At 41.0% G+C, this 22,640-nt stretch overlaps 1 protein-coding gene across 1 annotated transcript; it reads right to left on the bottom strand.

The window, feature by feature from the left end:
- Positions 1–130: 130 nt before the first annotated feature.
- On the bottom strand, positions 131–22,362 carry LOC140707665 (DNA damage-regulated autophagy modulator protein 1-like). The gene is made up of 8 exons (XM_078376808.1): positions 22,345–22,362; positions 20,818–21,053; positions 15,783–15,850; positions 14,660–14,802; positions 13,091–13,277; positions 10,235–10,293; positions 4,522–4,614; positions 131–2,925 (listed from the first exon to the last, which is right to left on the bottom strand). Exons 1-8 carry the CDS (start codon positions 22,360–22,362, stop codon positions 2,884–2,886), a joined length of 846 nt encoding a protein of 281 aa, XP_078232934.1. The 3' UTR covers positions 131–2,883.
- Positions 22,363–22,640: the final 278 nt, after the last annotated feature.

Below are 22,640 nucleotides of genomic sequence, written 5' to 3'. Positions count from 1 at the left end.
AGCCTCTTCCCTCCCCAGTTTTGAAGTGGTGGTGGATGAGCTAGAAGCAGGAGGAGTAGGAGGATAAGCAGCAGCATCATTGACAGTACTGCTATGGGGGGAACTTTTTATACAAATATGGTGGGGGAAGGGCCGCAGATTGCTTGGCTCTTATGAAAAGGGATTGTGAAAAGGTTGAGAACCACTGCTATAGCTGGACCATCTAGAAGTCATTTAATACACTTCATAGGAAGATCAAAGAATGATCAATTAAAGTGGGGCTGCTTGAATACAGGACACATTTTCTGTAACTGGAGAAATTCAATCCATGCAGCACTTACTTGCATGCAGTTTATGCCCCACCACATGTATAAAAAAGCTCTAGCAAATGGCTGAGATAACACTATTGAAGTAGCCTGCTTCTGGTTAAAAAATAGTCTAATTATCTTAACATTTTAATTTGTTTTTAATTTTTCCTGTATTTCACATACATCCATAATTTTAATTATGCAATGCTCTGATACGAATTGATTAAGAAACAGCAGGCAGTTTGATTGTCATCTCTAAAATTTATATGTATGTCACTTAGCAGTTGCTTTTCTCTGCACCCATAGGAAAATCAGCCAGCTGGTCATGAGTGTATCAATTTGATAAAAATCCAAACTACTCAGGTATCTTTATTTTTCCCCCCAGGGAAACATTCACAATGCACTCACTACCAATGTGGTCTGCTACCGCCATCTACTGTGCAGTACAGCAAACATAGGGATTGAGGATCGTGTTAGCCATCTGAATCTATGTACGGTATGTTTACTTAGTCTGAAGTTGTCATGAGTTCAAAAGGCCTTCAATTTTAAATAATAACTGGGAAATATTCCCATTAATCATGCCAAGATTTACTTCCCAATTCACATAAACAGAATTTTGCTGTGCATCATATTCTCCCATTTCTAGAATGGCAGTTGTGAATTATAAAGGAAGGCTGGAAGGCAAAGATGCTATTCCATACCAATGTAGAAGTTGGGGGAAAATTCCTTTATTAAGTTACGAGTCTCAGTATACCCAGCAAACATGGTCAGAAACTTTCCAAGATTTGTCCCAGCTCCTGGGAAATGCTAGAAAAGACAAGATGGGGCCCTATTATATGATAAGCAAATTTTGGGATTTAGTTGCCAAAAACACACACATAGGATACGGTTGTATATCTTACTGAAATCAAGTGGCCAACCTAGTCATGAGTTAAGCCCTATGAAAGCACCATTTGAACTATTTCTTGTTCTGATCTTTTCCACACTCTAAATAGTAGGCGTATTGAAGAGCAGTCTGAAGCACATTCACCTGAAACAAAGACCTGCTGAATCCAATGGGACTAACTTTAAAATAACTGGGCATTCGATTGCAGTATAGATTTTATTTCAAGGACATCTATTTTCACAAAGGCTTTCACGGCCGGGCTTTAATGGTTGTTGGTTCAGAGTGATGTCCTCTGAAGATGCCGGCCACAGAGATGGTGAAACGTTAGGAAGAACAACCTTCAGAACACGGCCAAAGAGCCCGAAAAACCCACAACAACCATGACATCTATTTTCTCCAGCCACATTTTTAGAAGGAAACTTCTGTACTGTCAGGTCTTAGAAATACCTGTAAGAATTGTTAATCAAGTTTGTAAGAAAAGAGTTGTAAAGCACTGCAGCTGTGCTAGGAACAAGCTGACAGATCAATTTGATTTAGCTACAGAAACAAGAGGCACGAGGAGAATGCTACAGGAGATGTTATCCAATTGGCCACAAGGGGCAATAAAGCCAACAGCTTCAACACACTTAGTTTTGTGGGTCGAATGGCGAGAGAAGGAGAAACACTGCCAAATTGATTTACAAGCAGGAAATACCAAGGACTCTGATTTATGGTATGGTAAATGGACTATTACATGTATGACCAAGGACTGAAAGAAGGACTATGCTGTGTATGTATACACTGCTACAAAAATTGATACAATACAATCATTTTATTTAAAATAAATAAATAAATAAATAAATAAATAAATAAATAAACAAATAAACAAACAAACAAATAAATACTGACTGGCTGTTTACTGAACGGCATTAATTCTTGCTGAAGCGCCTATTATCTTCTGCATAATTTGCACCTGTCATGTACAACTGAGGAATAATAAAATCTTCTGCTTTCTTCTATTATTTGATGACACTTCAGTTATTACATTCTCTCTGGAATATAGCTCAGAGTAGTGCAGCACCCAGCGTTCCATCTGCTGTGAACGGTCCAGGATGATCACGCCTCTAGCAGACTTCAAGGGAGCAGATTTCTTCCATATTGAACCTAAAGCCTGCTTGATCCCATCATACATTCCCTCGATATTACCTGTGTCCGCTGCTATCTGTATCTGAGAGCAGAGCTGAAGCCAATAATCGTTGGAACATCTCCTGGGAGCCCGTTGGACTTTGCTATGAGCAGCTTGAAGAGCCTGCAAGTTATGCTCACTAGGACAGGCTTTGTATGCTGCTAGAGCACTCCTCTTATCCTCAATGGCTGGCATCAACTCCTCCGAATGTCGAACCAGTCTGCCATCTTTTTGGTCTTCTTGCCAAATGCGGACAAGGCGGTGCTATAAACAGTGTTCTTGAAATGTTCCCATCATTCAGTTGCATTTGCATCAGTCGGGCCTGGAAAGGTTTCCTCCAGCTCTTGGGCAAATTCCTCCACTTTTCTTTGATCGTGAGTCTTGCTGATGTCAGCGCGTAGTCTTCTTTCCTTTTCATGTGATACACTCTCTTTGTTCTTAGTTTTACTCTATTATATACCAGGGAGTGATCAGTACTGCAATCAGAATTGTGCTCACCAACATTGTAAGAATGCCAACATCACGCTAATCATAACATAAAGTTCTCAGGGGCCTTTAGGTATTTCGGTTACAACTTCAGAAGCCCTCTAGAATGAAAAGAAGAGAAAACAAAAACAACCAAGTCAGCAACTCATCACAAATTACCGTGTGGCTTCCTTCTGTGCCACCTCCCCCCAGCACAAAGTTCTGGCATGATGGGGTCTCAAAAAGCTGAAATAAAATGCCGTTTGCCATCACCACCCCTTTGAGCAATCCCTTGCTAAAGGGGACCGAACAGATCGGAGTGGGGCAGAGATCTCTTTGGCCCCCTTTATCACGTAGCCCCACGGCAGGCCACTCGGGGTGACAAGGGGACTGGAGCCGATTCCTCCACGCGGGGAGGCGAAGGCTCTGGGTGGGCCAGCTCTCCTGAGCACACCGTGGAAGGCGGGTGAAGCTTGGGAGGGAGCCATCTGGCGAAGCAGCCGAGAGGGAAGGCCGGCCCGGGGAAACCCTGGGGCGCCCGAGCGCTCCCCATGGCACAGGCGGCGGGAGCTTCTGAAGGCTCACCGTACTGACTTTGATGGGGCTGACTGGGGTGGAGGAGAGCGGCTGCTCCCAGTAGTGGCTCCTGCTCTTCCTCCTCGCCATGGCCACCAGCTCTCCACTCCCAGGGCTGGCTGATGAGTTGGTCTTCCTTTCTGGCTAGCGGAATAACCCAAGGAGGAGCTCCCCCCGTTACTCTCCAGTGACAGCTTTTAGCTCCAAGTAGCCCTCGCAGAGGTGGAGCCGAGAGGGTGCCTCTCTTACGCACGTTGTTGTGCTGCCTGGTGCCAAAGGAGCCGGGCGGCGGGTGCGGTGAGGGAGAAACCAGGTGGGCCATGACGGCAATAGGGAGCGGCCGCAGGGAACCGTCTCTGCCGAGCAGCCTGAAAGGGTATTTTGCAGCTGCTCTCCTCCACCCTCATCAGCCCCATCATCGGCTGGGCGAGAAAGAGCCCACCAAAAGTGCATGCGCAGCGTCTGACTTGGGTGCCAGGCAAGGGGCAACTTCTAAAGTGGTGGTGGCTCCAGACGTTGACCCTTGCCTGGCACCTGAGTCAGCCGCTGCGCATGTACTTTCGGTGGCCTCTTTCTCGCCCCGCCAGGCAGTCCCTCCGTCCATCCCTCACTTGCCACCTCAAAGGACCTGATTCACTTTCACTTACAATTACATCAACAAAATGTTGATGTAATCAACCAGTGGCAACGACACAACACATAGCTTGTGCCCTTTGATTGGTGAGGCAACCAAGGGACAGGAGGGAACGTGACAGTCATTGTCTAGTTTCACTCCAAACTGTGTAGCCATTATAGAATATCCTGCCCCCCCCCCCACTTTTTGGTCTCCAAACTATATAGTTTATGCAACTAAAGCCTTCTCTTTACTGGAGTTGGTGTTTTGGCAAAGACCCACACTTTTCAAATAGGCCAACAGCAGAAGGGTGGTACCAGTAAACTGGCAGCTTGCAGTTCCCCCTCCTAACTTTATGTCCAAATTACAACCACATTCTAGGCTGACTGCATTTTCTTCAAAACAGAATAAAACACTTCGGTAAGTTTATTCTAGTGATTAATTGCATCCCTCATACAGATCAAGGGAAATCTTGACAGAAGTGCTGTTTTTTGTTCTGAACATGGAACTCTCAGTCCATTATACTCACCTGAAAGTCTGAGACAAAAGTTAAGAAGAACATCTCAAAACTAAAGGCTACGATCCATTCGCAGACTGCGCCTACCAAATGATACACATACTCCTAAAACAAACAAGAAACAGAAACAACACTACATAGTAAATTTAGTTTAACACCAAAGGTCCCATAGTAGAATAGAAACAAGTAAAAACAAAATCTAATACAGCATTTCTCTCTCTCTCTCTCTCTCTCTTTTTTTAATGAAGAATTTCTGTTCTTTTAATACATGAAGATTCAGGTTTTTAAATTAAAAACATCATTTATTTTTAAATAAATGAAAACAATATACTAAATTGAATGCTTCCATGCCAATCCTTGGTGTTTGAAATGCTTCTCAGACGGGCATAACGTTTTAAACTTTTTAGCCATCTTACAATTCAAGTTACTTTTCAAGACATCTAGTTTGCTTTTTCAAAAAAGAAAAAAGAAAATTTAACAAACAGGCCTCCTCGTTCTGTCACCTGCTGAGCTGAACTCAGTCTGTCAACCACGATGGCCTGACTAGAAAAGCTTGAGAGTTTCCAACTGTTGTTGCCTGACTGGAGCCAAACAGGAACCCCAAAAGTTGTGATTACCATAATCATAACTCCATACAGACCCTAACAGGTTTTCAAAAGGGGGGAGGGAGTAGATGAAAAAACTATTGCTTCAATACATTTTTGGAAAAATGCTGAACAAAGAAGCCACCCCATATGGTGCCAGCCCAAGATAAGTGTCTGAGGCCAAAATATCCTACTCGCTTGTAATGACCTAGTACTGGCTATCTGAAACAAGATGCTGCCTTTAAACCATATGCCTTTAAACATAATTATGTTACAGCTATTCCAATATAACAGAACTAGACCCCAAAGTGAAAAGGGTACTCTTCCACTTAAATCAGGGGTCAGGGAACTTTTTTACCTTTTACCCCCCAAGAAATTTATATACGCCAACATTACCCCCTTGATTTGAAAGGAAGGAAATCATACATTATTTGAATTTAAAATATTATTGAATCTACACACGCTGTGTACCGAACTAGCAGGATGCACCAAATTTTATAAAGATGTGCACTATTTTTGCTGGAACACATTGCACTCCAGCCATGGTGTGGTATAGGGAGTAGTAAGGTGTCCAACGTGCTTAGCAAGTTGCATTAAATTTTTGCTAGCTCGCGGAGAATTTAATCATCACCAGAGTGGTGCTAGCAATGACATGCTTGCTAGAGACAGCCAACGCAGAATTGGGGGGGGGGGGGGCTTTCCCTACCACTTTAATCATTCTATGTGTGGTGTGCAAAAAGGAACAAACCAGGCTAAAGGTCATGTCACCCACCCTGGTGCCACAGCCCAATATCAAAGGACCAGTGTGCTTTTTTTATCATCATCAATGGAAAACTCACCAATGGCCAGAGGATTGGAAAAGATCAGTCTACATCCCAGTACCAAAGAAGGGCAGTGCCAAAGAATGCTCTAACTACCATACAATTGCACTCATTTCACATGCTAGCAAGGTTATGCTCAAAAGAGGAGAGTGCAAAAAATGGTCTGAAGCTCAACATCAAAAAAACTAAGATCATGACCACTGGTCCCATCACCTCCTGGCAAATAGAAGGGGAAGATATGGAGGCAGTGACAGATTTTACTTTCTCGGGCTCCATGATCACTGCAGAGGGTGACAGCACCCACGAGATTCAAAGCCTGCTTTTTGGAAGGAAAGCAATGATAAACCTAGACAGCACCTCAAAAAGCCACCCTTCCCCCCCACCTTAATTCAAAGTTTTGCTTGCCTGTTCATTTTCACAGTTTTGAGTCTAGTCTCTCTCTCTCTCTCTCTCTCTCTCTCTCTCTCTCTCTCTCTCTCTCTCTCTCTCTCTCTCTCACACACACACACACACACACACACACACACACACACACACACACACACACACACACACACACACACACACACACACACACACACACTCTCTCTCTCTCTCTCTCTCTCTCTCTCTCTCTCTCTCTCTACATTTTCTCCCTCCATTTTGTACATTTAAATAAGCTTGATGAAGCCCTTGGTCTCTCGCACCTTTCTTCCCTCCTTTCCCTTGCTTGCTCCTTGATTGCCTGGGGCTAATCCCCAGCTGTAACCAATTAGGGAGGCTTATTTCCCGATCTACTGAAAGAACGGAGCACTTAGAAGTGCCCTGCTGCAAAGAAGGAAGTAGGCTTGCAATTTGAGCTTTGGCTGCACAGGGTGGGGGTGGGAGGGAGGGGGGTAGCAGTCTGTTCATTACCCCCAGAATTTTCACTTTTACCCAATTAGGGGTAATTTACTTTGTTCCCCAACCTATGACTTAAATAGTTTGTGGGTTGTTATAAGAAGCCTTGTGGCGCAGTGGTTGAACTGCAGTACTGCAGCCAAAACTCTGCTCATCAGCCAGTTCAATCCCAGGAAGCTCGCTCAAAGTTCGCTCAGCCCTTCATCCTTCTGAGATCAGTAAATTCAGCATATAAATTGCTGGGAGTGGGGGGGGGGGGGAAGAGGAGCAATATGTACCCTACATAATAAAAAAACTAAACCACACAGGCTTTAAGCACTATGGAGCAGTATACTGTTGCAGTATACTGCCCCAAAGCACTTCAAGCACTCTCTGGGCAGTTTACAAGGGAATTATGCAGGCTACACATTGCCGTCCCCCCCCAAAAAAGCTGGGTACTCATTTTACCGACCTCAGAAGGATAGAAGGCTGAGTCAACCTTGAGCCGGCTACCTGGGATTGAACCCCGGGTTGTGAGCACAGTTTGGCTGCAGTACAGCAGTTTAACCACTGTGCCAGGAGGCTCTTAAAGTAAAGTTAATGTGGATCAAAGGGCTGCACCAGGGATAATTACAAAAGATCTAATGCATGGATAGACAACTTCTGAGAGTATCTAAGTCATTTCTTTAACCACATATACCTACTGTGCATTACCAGCACTCTGAATAAATAAAACCAGGAAGTATCTGCTTCTTTTTGCTCTTGTTTTTTAACAGTTATTATTATTATTATTATTGAAATAAGGGTGCTGAATGCTTTGTTTTGAAGGTGGATGGTGCTTCCTGGGGATGTCTGGAAATGCAGTTCTCCACCTTTTATATTTTTTTATCATGGAGATTCCAAGGGCTACAAAAATGAATAAAAATGCAAATGACATCCATGCTGCCTAATATTCACCCCAGGTCTAATAGGGCACAGAGCTGACAACATTTAAATGTAGATTCCTAAAATGCTACTTTTGCAGCACTCTTTACACCTTATTAAGTGAGTATTTACACTGTCACAAGATTGCTGCAGCCAGATGCAGCCCCCCCCCCAAAGTTATATTCTGGATTTATAGGGCAAGTGCTCCCTCTTGTGGTATAAGCATGTCCCATGAACAAGGTATTTTTAGTAGATTTTAGAGAGGGGATGTGGTGGCGCTGTGGGCTAAACTGCAGAAGCCTGTGCTGCAAGGTCAGAAAACCAGCAGTCATAAGATCGAATCCACGCGACGGAGTGAGCTCCCATCGCTTTGTCCCAGCTCATTGCCAACCTAGCAGATCGAAAGCATGTAAATGCGAGTAGATAAATAGGTATCATCTCAGTGCTGTTCCCTAGTCATGCTGGCCACATGACAATGGAAACTGTATTCGGACAAGTGCTGGCTCTACGGCTTAAAAACGGGATGAGCACCGCCCCCTAGAGTCGGACACGACTGGACTAAAAATGTTAAGGGGTACCTTTACCTTTTAGAGAGGGGAAGCACCTGTAAAGAGGCAGATTGCAATCCATGAAAGCTCCCACAGAAATAAATCCATTAACCTTAAAAACACCATAGGTACTCTTTTGTTTTTGTTGTACATCTGAACTCCAGCCAAAAACAAAAAGTCTGAAGGTATCTTAAAGATAAAGTCCATTTATTGCAGCACAAGCTTTCACAGATTGAGAATCTCACCATCAGAGATATAGCATATTCTATTAAATCAGTGCATATAATGGATGAATGTGGTGGAGATTAACAGTCACTATCACCACAAGGAGGCTTCTGCAATCTCATTTTCCTCCTACATTTATCCCACATCCCTCCTCATCCTCCAACTCTATGCTCAGCTTCTAAACATTCACAAAGCAATTTCCCATCTCTGAAGGCTGTACAGTTGTTTTTTCATGGAACCATTTCATCCTTTTATCAAAGGAGATGAAAGGAGAAAGAGTCTTGTGGCTCCTTTAAGCCAAGCAAATTTTCTTTGGCATAAACTTTTGTGGATTGCCGCCACTCTTTAACAGTTGCATCTGATAAAACAGGACACAGCCCATGGACAGTGATGTGAAATTAGACTGGCCAGATGAAAAAGAGGGCAAGGTTCCTGCACCTTGAACAGTTGCGTGGAGGAGGAAATTTCAGCAGGTGTAAACCTGCACCAAAAGCAGAACCTGCTGAACATTTTTCTTCTAAACAATTATCGAAGACACAGGAATTCTATCCTCTTTCATCTGGTCACTCTATGTGAAATCAAATTGGTTAGGCTTTCAGGTGCCACAGGACTCTTAGTTACAGTTTGACATGGCTAACCTCCTCCAAAACAAGGGAATGACAAGCTCACTTTGGGGCCCACCATGCCTTGGGAAACCTTAAATATAAAACTGCACTGGAGGTGGAGAGGTGCAGAATGTGCTTCAGCCACAGTTATCCCAGGAAGCTTACTTGTGACCGAAGAAGGAACAATAGCATGTGTGATCCCTGGGATCAACCCAAAGCAGATGGCTGGCTGTCCCTTGGCAGGCACTACTTAAGTGAAAACGTCCTCTGAGCTCTCCTTTGGTGGGCAGGGAACGGGTGACATTTTGTATTTCTTTTTAATGTTTACTAAAGTATCGGCAATGTTTGGAAAGGGTTTTGCCCATGCCTCAATTGAGCAATGGGAAACTTTTCCTTTAAATCTTCCTTCCCTCTGGAGTGGAAGGGAGACAAAAAGATGTCTCACTTGTTTTTAATGGTTGCTAAACACTGCATCAAATCAGTAATTGCTTCTACAGCACTACAGAAAAAAACTTTCAAAGTACAGTTGATGCCTTAAAAAGAAATACAAAACATCACCCCTCCCCTGTCCTCCAAAGGAGAGGTCAAAATAAGTTTTCAATTCAGCAGCGTCTACAAAGGGACAACCTGAATAGTTTTGAGAAATCTGAAAATCTGGGGAAAAAAACAGGTCTTGTGGCAACCTGAAAGACTAAGATGTTTTAACTTGCATAAGCGTTTGGAGACTGTAGGCTATTTGATTCAACACAACTAGAGTTATCGCTTTACCGCTGGGGTCAGTCTGGTTAGTACTTAAACAAGAGATCACCAGAGAATAAAACGGACTGCGAGGGATACTGTCTGAAAACCTAACAAGCATTTGCAAGCCAAAATTTAACAAATTGGGGCTAGATGGACTAACAGTTTGGCCCACAATAAGGCAGCTTCCTATGTGCAATCCATAAAAGCTCACACCAAATTAAATTTAGATGTCTTTAAGGTGCAACAACACTCTGTTCTTGTTGCTGGTACAGAACATTCTAATACAGCTACCCCTTGAAAAGTCTACTGAAAGAACTCTGCATAGCTTCAAACTGACCAGCAAAGTCATCTATTCCCTACTTAAAACAGCATTGAGCTGCTGGCAGAAATAAAAAATGTTTTATCTAGTGAAGTTTTACCTTTTCCCCTGGATTCCAGTCTATTTTTGTGATGGAAATTAGTGAATCACATGTAATCACTGGAGAAAGAGGAGTTAAAAGGAAACAATGGATGTAAAAAGGAATACTTCAAACATACTATTCTCTGTCTGCTGCTGCTTAACTGGACTTCACTGGAACCAGTGAAAGCAATATACTGTATAGGTTTGATCTGATTTTTTAAAATGTTTTTATGTTTTTTTCAGATGATCCATACAGTCCAATATCACCCAGGAACTTTGACTTCTATCTTGTCCGCAAGCCAGACATGAAATTCAAAAACAGAAAAATGTTCTCAGTTTTGCTGCAGAACAAAAAGAAAAATCTCTGATGATAGAGTTTGATCTAATAGTTTAAAAGAAAAAAATTAATAACAGGAAGGAATCAAGAATAGGCTCTCTTTCTCTTTTACTCACAGAAGCAGAATGAGGCTCTCAAAGCGGTGGTTGAAAGAAAACTGGAAGGGGATGCTTGGCGCCAAGGTATTTATATGGGTGGGGAGGGGCATATTCTAATGTGTTTATTGCTACCACAGAAGCTCTAGAATCTTCTGATGTGGCTCCGCGCAGCTGTGAATCACCCAGGGTGTGATTCACAGAGGACACGAAGAAGAACTGGTTTTTGATCTGTGCTAAGAACGAAGCTCAGTTTCATGTTCACACAATGAATTCCAAGGTGCGTATTTATTTTCCTCTGACTCATTCCATTTTCTTAGGAAGTGAGTTAAAATAAATGGCCACCACAGAGCTGTTTATTTTAGCACACTGTTTTCTTAATCAATTTAGCCAGGTGTGATCTTAAAAGCCAATTTTAAAAGGGAACCTTTCTGTGCATACTCGGTTTAAGAACACCAGGTGGAGCTTTCTCTCTCTCTCTCTCTCTCTCTTGTATAGCTGCCCCAATCTGCGCATTAAAAGAAGAAGCAGGAATGAAGAAAACAGCTCAAGAAACCACTTGACATAAGTTGGCTTAAAATTAAAATGCTATATATTGTTGGGTTTAAAAAAATATGTACAGGCTATAAGGCACATGCCTCTATGTAACGTGTTTCCTCAGTCCTTCCTTGAAAAAAAAAAGGAGGAAAGGGAGATACTTCAAATGACCTGATTTGTTTATACTACCAAAGTATTTCTGAGGTTATAAACATGTAGTAAATCAGAATCCACATTTCGACTATATTAGGTGACAGTGATTTTCAACACTCTGTAATTTTCTGACCTGATTGGTAACTTATCATGAGTTGCATAATTCCGTCTACCCTTAATTAATGACTGAGGGCTTCTCTACATGTTCTGCAAGGAGTGGGATGGACTGCACTAAATAGTTAAGAAGTCTGGTATGCCATTTGATGTGACCCCCACAATCAAGTGGCAACTGGCCTCAGGCAACCCTATTTGGTCCTCAAATGCCAACTCTCAATTTGCCCCTCTTGGTGAAGTCTAAATAGGGTTGCTTGAGGATGTGGGGGAAGAATTATATACCATTTGGCACGATCCTCATGTCCCAATGGCATATTGGCCACAAGTGACCTTCTAGCCACTTCTGTTGCCAATTGAATACTTCCCCTGGTCCTCTGCAGAGGTGCAGAGGAATTGAAATTGTTATTTTTGCCTGTGATTCAACACTGATGCACTGAATCACTTAGATTATTATTTTTTATTCTTTGCCTTCTATGTAGTACTGATTGAGAAACTGCACACAGCTGGAGCTTCCATTGGCACTTCACACAAAGGCAAATAAATGTTTGCTATTTAATCTAAGTGATTCAGTTCAACAGCGATGATCTAACAGAGGAGAAGAAGAAATGTTCAATCTGCTGATACCCTGAAGCAGTTCATTTATTAAGCTACTTCATGAAACCAGAAACTGACAGAGTAAGGAGCTTTGGTAGCTTTCTGAATAATTGCACACTCTGGGAGTGGACTAAACTAGAGTGCACCAACCCACACCCAAAAAAAGTATAAGCCCCTGATAGGGGTTCAAAAAAGTACAGGTTAGATTGCTCTGGGGGCAATTTGGTCCAATCTAGCAATTATATTATGTGGTCACTGGAAAAAAGAGCAAGCCAATCTGCACTCACAACTCCCAACAGTGGGACAAATACCCATCTGAATCAGTTACTAAACATAAAGAGTTTCCTTTACTCATTATAGTGTTTAAATAGTAATTCATTGCTAATAATCGGTGCTGAGTTGCTTTTCCACTACTTTTTGTTACTTTAAAACAGGGGTGAGTGACATCAGCAGGACAGAGAGCCATTTTCAGATTCCCTGTCAGTTGGATGGTACACATATTTGTTTGTTTGTTTGCTTGCTTGCTTTCTGGTTGTATGAAGTTGATAAATAGTTTTAACTATTGTCAAGACATTGTTTTTTAAAAAAACTGAAAAAACCCTCCATGTTCTGTAGGCATCAATTAAAACAGCTTTTCAGAGGGGGGTTAATTTGGGGAAGAGCCCAAAACCTTCCCCATTGGATTGCATTTTGCCCACAACAATCTTGAGATTGATAAGAGAATGATATAAGACTAGAATAAACCCTGGCAAAATGCCTGAAAATCTAAAGATGCACTTTAAAATTAAGATTTCATCTTCTTCTTTTTTTTCAAAAGGGACCCTTGCAATCTCATTATATGAAAAAAAAGTAACTCATTGCACATCATTATATCATTAGTAACATAGCATTTCCAAATTCCACCTTAACCTAAAGGAAGATTAAATAACTTCAAGGCAGTAAAGTTTCGTGATACAGTAGAAGTATTACAAGAACTGAAAATAAGATATAGTCTGTCAGCTGTCTTATTCACAGTTGGGTGCCTAGACCACACTAGAAAGGATACTGGGAACAAGAGCCATTATGGTCACGACAGAGAGGACCAGCCTTGTGTGCCATATACGTGGAGTGCACCACTGTGGACATTCCTTGTACAACTTATACGAGATGGCTGTCTGAAGTACAATGTACACAGTGCCAGACACAAATGCCATGAGAGCCCCTCCATCATGGATAGCAGGATATGTCAGCTCCTGCGAAGACAAATGGGGAAAATTTGCAGTTACACTAATGCACACAGAAAGAGACAATCATGCAAAGTCAGATTGGCTTTGTGAAACATGTCACTTCATGGTGCAGCAGGCATTTGAAAGCAGGGTTCTTTAAAACAAGTGGCCCTTTCAGTCATCATCATCATCATCATCATCATCATCATCATCTCAGAACTGCACAGCTGGAAAGGACTCTGTAGATCATCAAGTCAAGCCCCCTCTCAAAGAAGCACAGTGGATACTCAAACTCCAAACCCCAGTAGTTTTTTTTTATTTTTAGAAAGCTGTTCTAACAAATTACTAGATGTTCCTCCACTCCACTGTGGCTTGATTTGTTGTAGAGTTTGAAGTCCTCAAGCCACTGGAAGTGTTATTTCCAATCACAGAACTCTCTGCCCTATAGAGAGTTTCATTGCACAGCCAGGTCAATTCATTCCATAGATTTTGGATCTCTCCAGCAACCCTCTGCACTCTCAGAAAAAACTCTGATTACAAGAGCCTTGGGTAAAACGGTGAAGAATAAATGCATATATAAATACTGTGTGTCTCTGTGTGTCTGCAAGAGTGAGATAACTTTCAAATAGTGCTTAAATATGGCCATCATAGCAGGTTGCTGGCATGTAGCTGTATCCTTTCATCTTAAATATATTAACTAAAACAATAAACTGCATTTACACCATCATTTGCAAAAGAGTAAACACAACAGTTCCTACTTTTCAGTTGGAGATAGCCCAGGAGGGGGGGAAATCTTGACATTTTACTAATTCCTACCTCACATAAAGGTCAATCCAATCCAATTTTATCTAGCATGGCACATTAGGAATGGTTCTTCCCACCCAAATAAACAACACTTGTGTAGTCAGAAGGGCAGAGATATGCTATATATCTCATCATGTGTGTAATCTATTGGAACAAGGAACTGCACTTCTCATGTTGCTTTGGTCCCAATCCCCTATATGGGTAAAAGTAATACCATATGCTATTACTTTAAAAGCTGTTGGAATACCTAACTGTTAAGGGGAGAAGCAGGCACAGAGGTGAAGTTGGATGGGGTACAAAATTCTGATTACAATTACATATATATGGTTGGTTTCAAAGGCAGAATGTTAATTATAGTTAATTAATTATAATAAAATCAGTAAATCGGAGAGAAAATGGTTTAAAGAGATTCTATAGATGGCACTTTAAAAGTGGTAAAAGGGTTCAAGAGATTAATTCCAGGTTATAATACTGGAAAAAGGGATGGAAAATACGATATTTTCAATTATTTTATTATGATATTTTTAATTATTCCTATGCCACTTGAATGAGAAATGGGAAATCATTGTACTAAATAAAGCAACCATAGATTAGTTTAGACCTACCGGAAACCTGGCAACGATGCACATTCCAATACAGCCCAGGATTCCGAAACATAGTGCCAGTAAATTCAAAGAAGAGGAAATAAAATGTCTCATTTTATTTTGCCTCCTCAAAATCAAATATCTCATGGTCATTGTAATTGCACCTGGAAAAGAGAGTTTGAGGGAGAAAGAAAAATGAAAATTAATCACAAACCATTGGGCACAGAATACAATACACACAGACACAAGTAATGAATATGCTGTATGATGAGAGAGAGAGATGTTCCTTTAGATTTCCCTATTAATGGCCTGCAGGGTACTTCAAAATAGATCACCCCAGGGCCATCCAGATATAGTCAGATTGCAACTCTAACATGACTTAGCCAGGAGAGTCAAAACTGATGAACGGTAAGAGTTGCAATCCAACATCTCTCCATCCCATTTTTTATTTTATTTTTTGCCCATGAAGCATCAGGTGGCATGGCAACGTACCTCTGTGACTGACCTAGGCACGAGGTGCGTGTTGGGGCGGGGGGGAAAGAAAGAATAAACCAAAATAAACAAGGCCTGTTTGGCAAGTTCTAAAATATCTTCTAGGATCAACTAAAAAGAGATGACGGCCAGCAGTTAGTGGGTGGTGCATTCTTTTTTTCAGTTCTTTTTCTAGACATGCTTTATTCATCTACACATCACACCTAATCCCAGGAACTTTTAAAACAAAATTGGACCTTCATTTAATATATGTTCACTGCAGTTCATAGTTTTAAACTCTTACTCTGATAAAAGAGTATTTCAGAAAAAGGTATTGATTGATCATAATCCTTCCCCACCACATCTCCTCTTCAGAGAGTACATCTCCTACGCCCTACAGGCTTCATTGTGAACAGCTCTTGGAGATTCCTTACAAAAAGCCTGCTCACTTCCCTTTTTAAGTGTCTCTAGTGATACCAGAAACATCCCTGAATGAAAATGAAACATATGTAGTCAGTGTGACATCAGATTGAGGGTGGAAGAATTCATACTATACCTCCTGTTCTTAACTGTTTCAAAATACATGCCAGTTTGGTATGCAACCATTTTTACCCAACTTGTGCTGGATTAGAAAATTCAATCAATAAAAGTATTTGAACAAACAGATACATACCTAGGAGTGCAGAAATGGTAATCATAATTCCAAAGATAACATTTTCTGGAGGCTTTGCTCCTGTATCACTGAAACAAATAAAAACAAAAATATATTTTAAGTATTAAAGGAATAAATTTAATAATTACAATTCAATTTGCTGTATTCTCAATGGGAGGGCTGATGTACATTGTACTATGTAAAAATCATATGCTTTTTTTTAAAAAGGGAGCAGGATCTTGTTATGCAGCTCAACAGAAGCATTAGCAACCCAAATGAAGTGGCAAATTCCATTAAAAATAAAAACGTAAGAGTCATTTTCGACCAGAACAAAAGCACAGCAGCCAACCTCCTGCCTACAGAAAATCCACCAGAAAGATATGTGCGCAATTGTGTCCTCAGGCTGAAATCCTGTTGTACTGTTACACAGCCAGAAAATGAAATGGGTAGCATCCACGTATTCCTAGCTGATAATTCAGGGAGTCTCCTTTGAGATTCTCAAGAGTGCACCAAACCAAAGGGCACACACATACACAAGAATCCCAGCAATGACTGCTGGCTAAAAATGAGTGAATGCTATGCCTGCCTTCCACTTGTGTAACAAAGCAACAAGATTTCAGCTTCTGACACATATTTCCAAGAATGTGGACCAATTACGCCCGTGATAAACATCATGATAGACTGAAAATTTGGAAGACGCCAAAGAAAGAAAATAATTTAACAAAATTCTAGACTTCTGAACATACTTCAAATATCCACATTCTTTCTTGGAGAAAACAAAATGCACATTGTACGAAATTACTGATAGAAAAAGATTCCCTAAGCAGGTGGGCAATCAATTGAAACATTAATCTGCTTCACCATTTGCATACTCAACTATTCCCTATTCAGTTCTTACACTCAGTTTATCACCAACACGAATATAAACTACTATACTGGCATAATAGCTACATTTCTATCACCAATGGCTGGAGTTGAGAAAGATTCTTTAAAAATGTAATCAGTTAGTCACCACATGTAAAAAGTTTAATTAGTTACTGCTATGGTAACGTTGTTTAAAATTCATTCTCTTCTTTACCATTTTTCAGAATTAACTAAACATGTTACTTGTGGCTGTAACAAGATAAATTAAATGCCACAAGCCATTGGATTGTCTACAAAACACTCTCTTCTCTCATCCACTGTGCTGTCTGCTCATGTCAAGCCACAAGGGTCATACATTGTTTGCATACAAAGAAGTGCAGTACACTTAAACTGGGTGTGTGTCAAACAGTGGAGTGTTGGGTGTACGGTCTTTTATTGCTTACAAAATACCATTCTGATTTAGGCATTTTCAAGAAGCATCCTTATCTGTTTTTTAAAAGAACAGTCTTATATTTACGCTTTCATTAAACTCCAAGCAGAAAATTCATGTCCCAAGTGAGCCACTTGTAACAGAGCTGAAGTACTTCTGCAACTGGAGGCTGGCCTCTGCTAACTCAAAACTATATTAAATGGCAATCACTTCAAAGCCTTTGAAGAATACTATGTAAGAGGAGAATGGCGCCTAGATGTGACCAACACACAATCTGAACTTACTGTAAAGAACACATAGCATTTTAAGAGCATTCCGAGCAATTGAAATTGCACTGAATATCATTCATCTTTATTTAAATCTTCTATACTTTGGAAGGATTATGATGGCATTTAAACCTCACTCTTGAATTGTCCACTACACTTATTTGTATGTGTGTGAAAATATGTGTGCACATACATAGATAATAGGAACTAACAACACCTTTCAAGGATTTATTAGATACACACACACACAGAGAGAGAGAGAGAGAGAGAGAGAGAGAGAGAGAGAGAGAGAGAGAGAGAGAGATCTTACATAGATTTAAAAAACTTATCTACCTCTAGATATCGCACTATATAAATTCAGAACTAAACTTTATAAATGTTTGCCTGTAACTACTTGGGCTTCTAAACAGCCACTTGCCAAAAGTCCCATGGCTGCTGAATTTCGAAGCAGGTTCATTGAATGGGACAGCAGATGAGAGAGATGCTAACACCTCTGCACACATTAATTGTGTTTTTAAAAAGCATCCCCCCAAAGGTTAGATATGACCAAAACAAGGAGAAAGCAGTTTTTGGGGTAATTCATTTATTATCCCTGATAAATACTGAAAGTTGAAACATGGGGGATTGCTGACATGTTTGTTTCGAGAACTTAAGAACTTGAAACATTAAAATAATTCCAAAAAAATTCTATAACATATTTACCGTAAAGGTTTTTGCAATCAATAGGAGTTGTGTCTAAATGAAGTAGACTTGGACTCAGCTACAAAAGTGCAGTTCTGTATGCATTTAAGATCATAAAAAGTGGAGGAGATCTTGCTTTTCATCCTTTATAAGAATCCTGTATAACCCACACCGTCATTGGTGCATGAAACCCAGAGGTAAAAAGCATCCATTAGAGTCCAGCTTGCACATGTTCAGCAAAAAAGAAAGGCCGCTGTTCAGCTAGATAGATGATTCTATTATTAAACTTCTCTCACTTAGCTGTGAATAAATATCACTCTAATCAATGGGAATTAGGAAAACACACACATAAAAAACAGGCTATTAACATTTGGCTACAATACAGTGTGCATTCTTTCTAGAGACACACGGTATGTATACACTTCCATTCTGAAGTTATATCCGATTAAGCTTAATGTGACTTTTTCTCCCATAAACAGCTATAGGATTGCAGTCTCAGTACTTAACCGATTTTGAGAAGACTGCAATATCATCCTGGCTAGCCTTTCCATTGATTAGAAGGGCAATCCTAAACCTACTTAATCAAAAGTCTAAATTCCACTGAAACTCCAAGTCAAGAATTAAAATATCCAGGAAGAAAGAGTCTAACTTTGCCCTTCCCATGCTGTGCTACTTAATCTGCTTAGGTCTTTCCACCCACGCCTTCACCAGGCTCACCTTATATAGGGGAAGAAAGACTCTACATGGCCATCAAGGACTGCAATGACGTATGGAATTATGAAGGCTGCCAAAGTCCAGAAGACCAGCAGCACCGGCATCAAGGCCTCTCCTCGCAGGGAGCAGGCCATCCTGTGCCACCAGTGCCTCTGCCTCTGGATCAACAACAGCTGCATGGAGGCAACAGGGACCAGGAGGGCTGGGTGAGCACCCACTGCAGTGAAGTCACAAAGCTCCTGAGGTCACAAACCTTGACTTTCAGGGGGGGAGGCTGGCAGCACCCTCACAGGTAGCCCTCAAACCCTTGTCAACAGCGAGCCGAGGAAACGCACGCCGTGGCTTTCACCCTCTTTGCCTCCCCACGGCTCAGTTGACTCGCTTAGGGAAAGGGTTTGGGGAGCGTGGGAGAGAAGCCGTCTAGTTCTCGTGTTATCCCTCCCACGTGCATCTGTGGAAAGTTTTCGCCTCTCTTCCCCTCATAGTGTTTATTTTTGTTTTTAAGGCCTTTTCTGCCTTTCAGTTGGAAAAGTTCAGCCTTTTTTCTGTGGCTGGCTATGATTTCCAGATAGGGACCGCAACAGTTGTGGGAGAAAGTGAAGATTCATTCTGCTTCTCTCTAATCTCACTTGCATACATTGTTCATTAGAAATGTGGATACCATTCTTCTTCCATACACACCACACCCTGTTAAGCTGTAAATACTGTACAGTATCACCATTTGCTTCAAAGGGAGGAAAGGCAGAATGAGCAAACTTGAGCAGAAATGGACTCGTCCAAGAAAATGCTGCTTTTGAGCAAAACTGAGTATTCCACGTATTTTCTTCTGTATTTAGGGAAATAAATAATTCCATAGCTTTACAGCAGTCCCTAGAAAACATTACAGCCCATAAAGACTAACAGAATTGTTTACAGTGTGAGCTTTCCTGGGTCAGAATCCACTCCAGAAGTCAAGAAATGTTAACTGGAATACAATACATTTTGGAACAATATTTTACTGTGGAATCCTTTTACTTAATGAGTGTGATTTTTGTGACTGTTCTCTGTTAGCCAAGGCATTAATGACCAAGTCAAGGTCTGTGACAGATATCCTTAAAGTATAATGTAAATGTCCATCTATAGGTCCTGACCTACAGTTGGATTTCACAGTTGTCATTTTGGAAAAAGTTTGTTCACAGATGTACAGTATGTGGTGCCACAGATTGTCAACATGCCTGCAGGAACTTTCTTTAGGCTGATAAAGATATCAGGTAGACCAGAACAGAAACCTAACAGAGTATTTTCTTTGAAAATGTCTCTGAGGTGATCACTGCCTTGCAAATCAATTAGTTCAATCACAAAAAAAGTTATTTGAATCTTCTGGTGTGACTTCAAATGGATTCTGAAACATTCTTATTTCCTTTCGATGCCTATGGCAATCAGTGAATCTGTTCTGGAATTCCACCTGCAATAGGTTCAGTGCTTTGACATGTCTTTCAGCATTGAACTGGAAATTCCCCATCCTTTTCAAATTATAGTCCATTGCAGCATAAGGTCTGAAAAGTTACTTTCACTAACTTGCTTCTCAAAAATATTTAGATTTGCTTCAAAAGCTTTCAGTTCAAAATACAGTACATGTCACACACAAGCTTTCCTTTTCCCCACAAACTTAGATTTATTTATTTATTTATTTGTTTGTTTATTTATTTATACCCCACCCATCTAGTCAACCAGCTACTCTGGACTCTGGGTGACTACTCTGATTCAATATGTTCAGATGCTCTGTGGTATCAGTTACACAAGCCAAATCAAAAATCCACCCAGGGTTAGAAAGTACAGTGGTACCTCTACTTACGAACTTAATTCGTTCCAGAACGGTGGCCGTAAATTGAAACGTTCGTAAGTAGAAGCACAATTTCCCATAGGAATGCATTAAAAACCAATTAATCCGTTCCAGCTGAAGAAAAAAAATACAAAAAAAATAAAAAAATAAAACACTGCAAGCCCCTGGGGCTGCAAAAAAAAAAAAAACCAAAGCAAATAAAAAACAAACACAACCCCACCAGCCCAATCCCACCGTGTGAAATCCACTCAAAGCAGTTTTTAAAAAGCAGCACCTTACCTCCACCGCCACGACTGCCAGGAGGCCTCCAGCCACCGCTGCCAGGCCAGGGCTTCTCTGTCACCGCTGCAGGCTTTCCCAGAGTTTACCGCAAGCACCCCCTTTCGCCCCTGCTGCACAGCTTCTCCACCGCCATGGGAGGCTTTCCTGGGGCCATCCGCTGCTGGGCCAGGGTTTCCGCACTGCCGACGCAGACTTTCCCGGGCTGGTAGACCGTCCCTACCAGGGGAGGGTCTCTACTCTCTGTCCAAAAGAGAGCAGGTAGACAGGAACAGTGAAAGAAAGGGCAGCATACAGAGTGTGCATGCACATCACCAAGCCTCAATCATAAGAAGCAAAATAGCAACCAGGAGGAAGGGAATTTGGCTGGAGGAAGGGGAATCCCATACGTTTCCCTAGTAAAAAGATATAGCTTCCCTCTTAACTCAAGGGGTCACTCGCCAGTTCCTGCAATCACAGATGCCGGAGAAGACTCCTAGCTGGAGTGGGTGGGGGAGGAGAGGCGAAAGCAAGCAAGGGAGAAAGTCAGAGCAACCAGCTCTTGTTGAGGAAGGAAGAATGATTTTGTCTCAAGCATCAGCTTTGCCTAGTAAGGTTGGAGCCACTTGGATGAGCCTTGATTGGTGGAGCCTCTAGAAATATTTAGTATGCAAAACACTTTGTATCCTTTTTTTGCAGAAATACCAGGTTTTTTACTCTCCTTTTCCCACTGTTTTTTTTTTTTTTTGTGGCAAAAGCAGACCAGACATCTCCTGTATCCACCCACACAGCTGCTTTGTCTTTCTTATAGGCTTTAACGTGGTAATGCATGGAGAGGGGGAGTGAAAAAGCTGATTGATAAAAGTACCTGAGCTCTGCTGGCTAGCAAAGCAACCAGAATGGCCAAAATGCTGGTATGGAAGATAAGACCAAGAGGGGGTTGATAGAAGGACAGATGAAATGATGTAGGGATTATGTTTTTTGTAAGAAAGAAACAGGATTTTGTCTGATGGTTGTTGTGGGGTTTTTCGGGCTCTTTGGCCGTGTTCTGAAGGTTGTTCTTCCTGACGTTTCGCCAGTCTCTGTGGCCGGCATCTTCAGAGGACTGGAGTAGGAACTCTATCCATGCTCTGTATTCCTATTTTAATTTCTGTATTGTGATACATTGTTGTTCTTCACAACCTTAGTGTCATTCTTCCGTAGCCATGCTTTTCTGTCTTCTTAACAGTCAAGTGCAATCCTACTTTGGCATTTTTTTTCATTTTCCCTAAAAGTTGTTTCAAGTCATTGCTGTTTTCCACCAGTCTGTCAAAAAGCACATAGTAGTCTGTCAAGAAACTTGACTCAAGCAAATAGGTCAACATCCCCACTGAGAAATACTTGGGAAAAAATCATGGTCCCTGCTTTTAATCATGAGATGGTCAGAGCTTGAGAAGCAACTTAAAAAAAATCATTCCTGTTATTCATTGCTGTATTTAAAAATTATTTGCTGGTGTAGTAATTGAAACTGTATTATAACTAATTATATTATTTTTGTACTTCTCTTACTTTTTCACTACCTTCCATTACTTTTTATTAAAAAGAAACGTTAGAACTGAACCTTATTTATTTATGTACTTATTTAAAATATTTTCAATCCATGTTTCTCCTTAAAAAGGAATGACTCAAATTTGGATTCATTTTCCTATCTGTTTGTTTGTTTGTTTGTTTGTTTGTTTGTTTATTTATTTATTTACTTTATTAATATCTTACCTTTCTTCCAATAAAAGAACACAAGCAGCTTAAAACAATTAAAAGACAGTATTTAAGCTAATAACAGTGAGCATACAATACTAAAAGGAGCA

Source organism: Pogona vitticeps, chromosome 5 (assembly GCF_051106095.1).
Source record: "Pogona vitticeps strain Pit_001003342236 chromosome 5, PviZW2.1, whole genome shotgun sequence".
In the NCBI taxonomy this organism is placed as follows: Eukaryota; Metazoa; Chordata; class Lepidosauria; order Squamata; family Agamidae; genus Pogona; species Pogona vitticeps.
This window is presented reverse-complemented; position numbering and strand designations above follow the sequence as displayed.

Excerpts from the sequence above, each read along its gene's own strand:
- LOC140707665 (XM_078376808.1), bottom strand. Across the intron at positions 4,615-10,234 it reads ACTGGAATCCAGGGGAAAAG|GAGTATGTGTATCATTTGGT; the intron begins GTAAAACTTCAC and ends TGTTTGTTTTAG. Across the intron at positions 2,926-4,521 it reads CTTTTGTCTCAGACTTTCAG|AGGGCTTCTGAAGTTGTAAC; the intron begins GTGAGTATAATG and ends TTTTCATTCTAG.